Source organism: Phlebotomus papatasi, unplaced genomic scaffold (genome assembly GCF_024763615.1).
Source record: "Phlebotomus papatasi isolate M1 unplaced genomic scaffold, Ppap_2.1 HiC_scaffold_569, whole genome shotgun sequence".
In the NCBI taxonomy this organism is placed as follows: domain Eukaryota; kingdom Metazoa; phylum Arthropoda; class Insecta; order Diptera; family Psychodidae; genus Phlebotomus; species Phlebotomus papatasi.
In genome coordinates, this window is record NW_026604766.1 from 6,661 (window position 1) to 10,892 (window position 4,232).

The 4,232-nt window shown below is 37.4% G+C and overlaps 1 protein-coding gene across 1 annotated transcript; it reads left to right on the forward strand.

The window, feature by feature from the left end:
- Nucleotides 1–2,662: 2,662 nt before the first annotated feature.
- On the forward strand, nt 2,663–3,856 carry LOC129809288 (uncharacterized; the record flags this gene model as incomplete). Its single annotated transcript, XM_055859122.1, has 1 exon — nt 2,663–3,856. A coding segment is annotated over exon 1 (1,194 nt), but the record flags the coding sequence as incomplete, so codon positions are not given.
- Nucleotides 3,857–4,232: the final 376 nt, after the last annotated feature.

Consider the following 4,232-nt stretch of genomic DNA (forward strand, 5'->3'; position numbering starts at 1 on the left):
TCAACGGAAAAATTGATAATAATATCACATTAAAAAGCTGTTAAAGGTATTATTCAGCGGTATCAGCCTTGTTGCTTCCGAACAACAAAGCAAAAACAGACATGTTTTGAAACTCTTAAAACACTCTAATTTCGAATAGAAATTACTTCATCCACTATCGGACACGAGAAGTAAAAATGTCTCATCTGTGTGGCTTTCGAAACCGATCTTCGAATTTTTAAACCCCTAACATGAATGAAGCAAATACCGATAATCGAAAAATTAAACAGAATTTTTAATTTATAGTATTAAAAATTCGCGAAAGATTATAAAAATTTATGAAAAACTAAAGCAAGAATCTGTCAAAGAGGTAACTAACAGTGATTATGAAAGAATTCACTGATGGTATAAGAATATTATAAGCCTCGTTGCTTTCATGTTCCATACAGTAAAAGAAAGATTGAAAGATGTCTTTCGAGACACTTTTAAATTCGAACAAGAAACACTTCAGCCAGCACAAGAATGAAACCGGAAGTAAAAATGACTTTTATTTGGCTTTCAAAACCGAAAACCTTTTCTGTTGAGGAAACGTATCGCGATCAAAATTCCTAAAGCCAAACTACCAAAAGTCAAGATCTCGTATGACAAAATCCCGAAAGACCAATAACCCGAACATCAAAATCTCGAAAAGCCAAAATCCCAAAAACCAAAATTCTTATAAGCCAAAATCCCGAAAGACAAAATTCCGAAAGCCAAAATCCTGAATGAGCCGACATCCTTAATGGTTCAAAATCACGAAAAACTAAAATCCCAAATACCAAAATCACATATACCAAAATCCTGAAAAGCATAAATCTCGATAAGCCCAAATCCTGAAAGCCAGAATTCTGAACACACAAGTCCCGAAAACAAAATCCGGAAAAACCAAAATTCCCAAACAAAATACTGAAAAGACAAAACCCCAAAATCTGAAATCCCGACACACCAAAATTACAAAAAGCCGTAATCTCGAAAAGTAAAAATCCTGAAAGCCAAAATCCCGAATTCTTAAAACTGTCATAGCTACACCTATGATTGTACCCACGCTTGCTGAATGCAAAAGGATGTTTTTTATGTTTTGGAAAATTATTTGTTGACTTTCTAACATAACCTCACAATTTACATTTTGTATCCAAACGGCGTTCGAATTTGAGAGATTCAGATTTGAGAGACTCTACTGTATCAGGTTTCAAGCTAACCTCAAAAAATTAAGTAATATTTTACGAAATCGAGACATTCTAAATTATTTCTTAATATTTGATAATCGGATAGATAAAATTAATCATGTTAACCTGATTTTTGTTTCAAATCTCTACGAATTGAGAAAATTGTAACCTAAAAATATCCTTTTTGAGGTTACGTACGATTTAATGCACTTTCGAATATCAAGACCAGTAAAGCAGCAGATTGTCTTAAAGATCTTAAGAATCTAAAGAAAATTGTACACGGTGATGACCTTTGTTCTTTCTTCTCCTTTATTCTCTCATACGACGTTTCGGAGGCAGATTTCCTCCTTCCTCAGGTCTACAAATGCATTTTTAACAAATTTTGAACAATTTTTGAAAAATATTTTTACAAACAATAATAACAATCTTAAAAAACACTTACACGGAAAATTCGGGAAAAAAATGTCACAATTTTTCGTTACCACCACTTGCACCACAGACTTCTCCAGTAACTCGACCATTGGCTTTCCCACCAAGAATGAATCAGCTGATCGATGTCAGCTTTCATCACAGCTGTAGAAGGTATCCTCTTCTCTGTTCCTCCTCCCCTGTCTCTGTCTGACTCTGTGCAACAGGGATGAGTAGATCGTGCTGATCGCTTGTGTATCCGTTTTTTTTGTTTACATTGTGAGATTTAGTCAGATAAATGTGCAATGATGTTGGCTACTGTGATTGGTGACATGAAGACATACATTCGACAAAAAATTAAATATGCAAGGATGATAACCAGAAGAAAATTCCTGTTAGAGTGCAGAAGGACTGGAGTTGTCCCTTCCCACATCGTTAATAATGTCAAGTGTTTGAACCAAACAATAAGTCAGCAGTCACCGTACAACAGAGAAATTGGTAGAATGATTGAGTCTTTCCAACATAGAATACTCAACATGGAAATCAAAATTACATATTGGGAAATCCATCGAACAAAGAATCGCTTAAGTGATCTCCAATATCAGCTGAGAGTAACTGGAATAGAATCAATTGATGGCTTTCTCATGTATCAGGAACAAGTTTTTTGGCGCGAACTTCAACGAACAACAGAGACACACAAACACAAGTATAAAAGATTGTTTTCAAAACAATTAGGGCACGTGACTAACATGCCCACGTCAGACTGGGTGGTAAACAAAACAGATGTGCCTCTACCGAATGAAGTGAAATTGTTAATGGGACTAAGTCCCAAATTCGCTTTACCGTATGAGAAATTGCCGAACCACACCATTCTACACCTACTCTCGGAAATAGAGGATATGATCAGCCTAATCCCCGAAACAAAAGCCACACATAAAAATGTAATCAGATCCAAAATCGTACAACTACTAAACTCACATTTATCGCGCCAAAAATGTGATGCACAGGATAAATATTTCCTCTATCTGGAGAAAATCACTAAGAATTTCATTCGAGATCACGAAGATGTCATGATTGTTCCCTCAGACAAAGGCAACAAAACAGTTGTGATGTCAAAGACAGATTACAAGAAAAAAATGATTGAAATTGTCTCAGATGAAAATACATACACTCTGATCAGGACAGACCGAACATTATCCGCGGAAACCAGAAATAATGAGCTAGTAAAACAACTCCATGATGGTGGACACATAGATAGCATAACGAAGAAGGTTCTCACTACTCACAATTCTCGCACTCCACGAATCTATGGACTTCCCAAGATACATAAGCAAGGCACCCCCCTAAGACCCATTGTGTCTTGCATCATGGCCCCCACCTACGAGATCTCAAAATTCATCAGCAATATATTGAAACCAGTGACTAACCGAGGGGGATACAGTGTAAAGGATTCCTTTGAGTTTGTTGAGAGAGTGAGGACTATAACGGTGCCAGAGGGATATGTCATGGTGAGCTTTGATGTCATTGCGTTGTTCCCGAATATTCCACGAAATTTAGCTATCCAAATAATTGATAATATGTGGCAGACGATACAATCACACACAAGCATCGGCAAGGACCTATTTATGAAAATCCTCAGATATTGCCTTGAAACCAGCTATTTCGTGTACGAGGATCAGTATTATCATCAAATAGACGGCATGCCAATGGGGGGACCATTATCCCCAGTTATTGCAGATTTGGTGATGGATCATGCTCTTACATCAATCCTGAATACCATTCCAGAAAATGTTCTATGTCTGACAAAGTATGTGGATGATATTTTTTGCCTTATACCACACGAAAAGGTCAATGACACACTGAATGCTTTCAATGGCTTTCATCACAAGCTACAATTCACGGTAGAGACAGAGACGGATGGAGGAATCGCCTATCTTGACACCTATGTCATCAGACAGAACCAACAACTAGAAACAATGTGGTACAAGAAGCCCATAGCCTCGGATAGGATGTTGAGTTACCACTCTAAGCATCCCCTGCAACAAAAAATATCAACAGCCATTGGGCTAATAAAGCGGGTACAAAAACTCACAACAACTAATAGAGCAAACACCAAAAATATAATCTTTAGCAAGTTAAGAGTCAATGGCTATCCACCGGGCCTTATCAATGCACTCTGGGGAGCTCATTCAACATCGCACTTTGACAACATTCCCGAAAGTGACCAGAGAATTGATGACATCACCTACAAATCGCTAACATACGTTCCCAAACTGAGCGATTCTATACGACATATATTACAAAAAGAGATAGAGAGTCTTCGAGTCACATTCAGATGCCCGCGAAACAATTCTAGAATGCACACAAACACAAAACAAAAATTAAATCCATTAATGGAAAGCGGGGTAGTATATGCTATCCCGTGTGAATGTGACAAACTTTATATAGGCAAAACCATACAAAGGCTCAAAGATAGAACGAAACAACATGAAAGGAGTGTAAAGCATGCTATGAGGAACAGAGAGGAGCAGGAAGCCACAGCATTGGTCACCCATTCAAGGGAACAAAATCATAAATTCCGGTTCGAGGCTGTGGAGATACTGGATAGGTGCAACCACAACAAAAAATTAGAATTTCTCG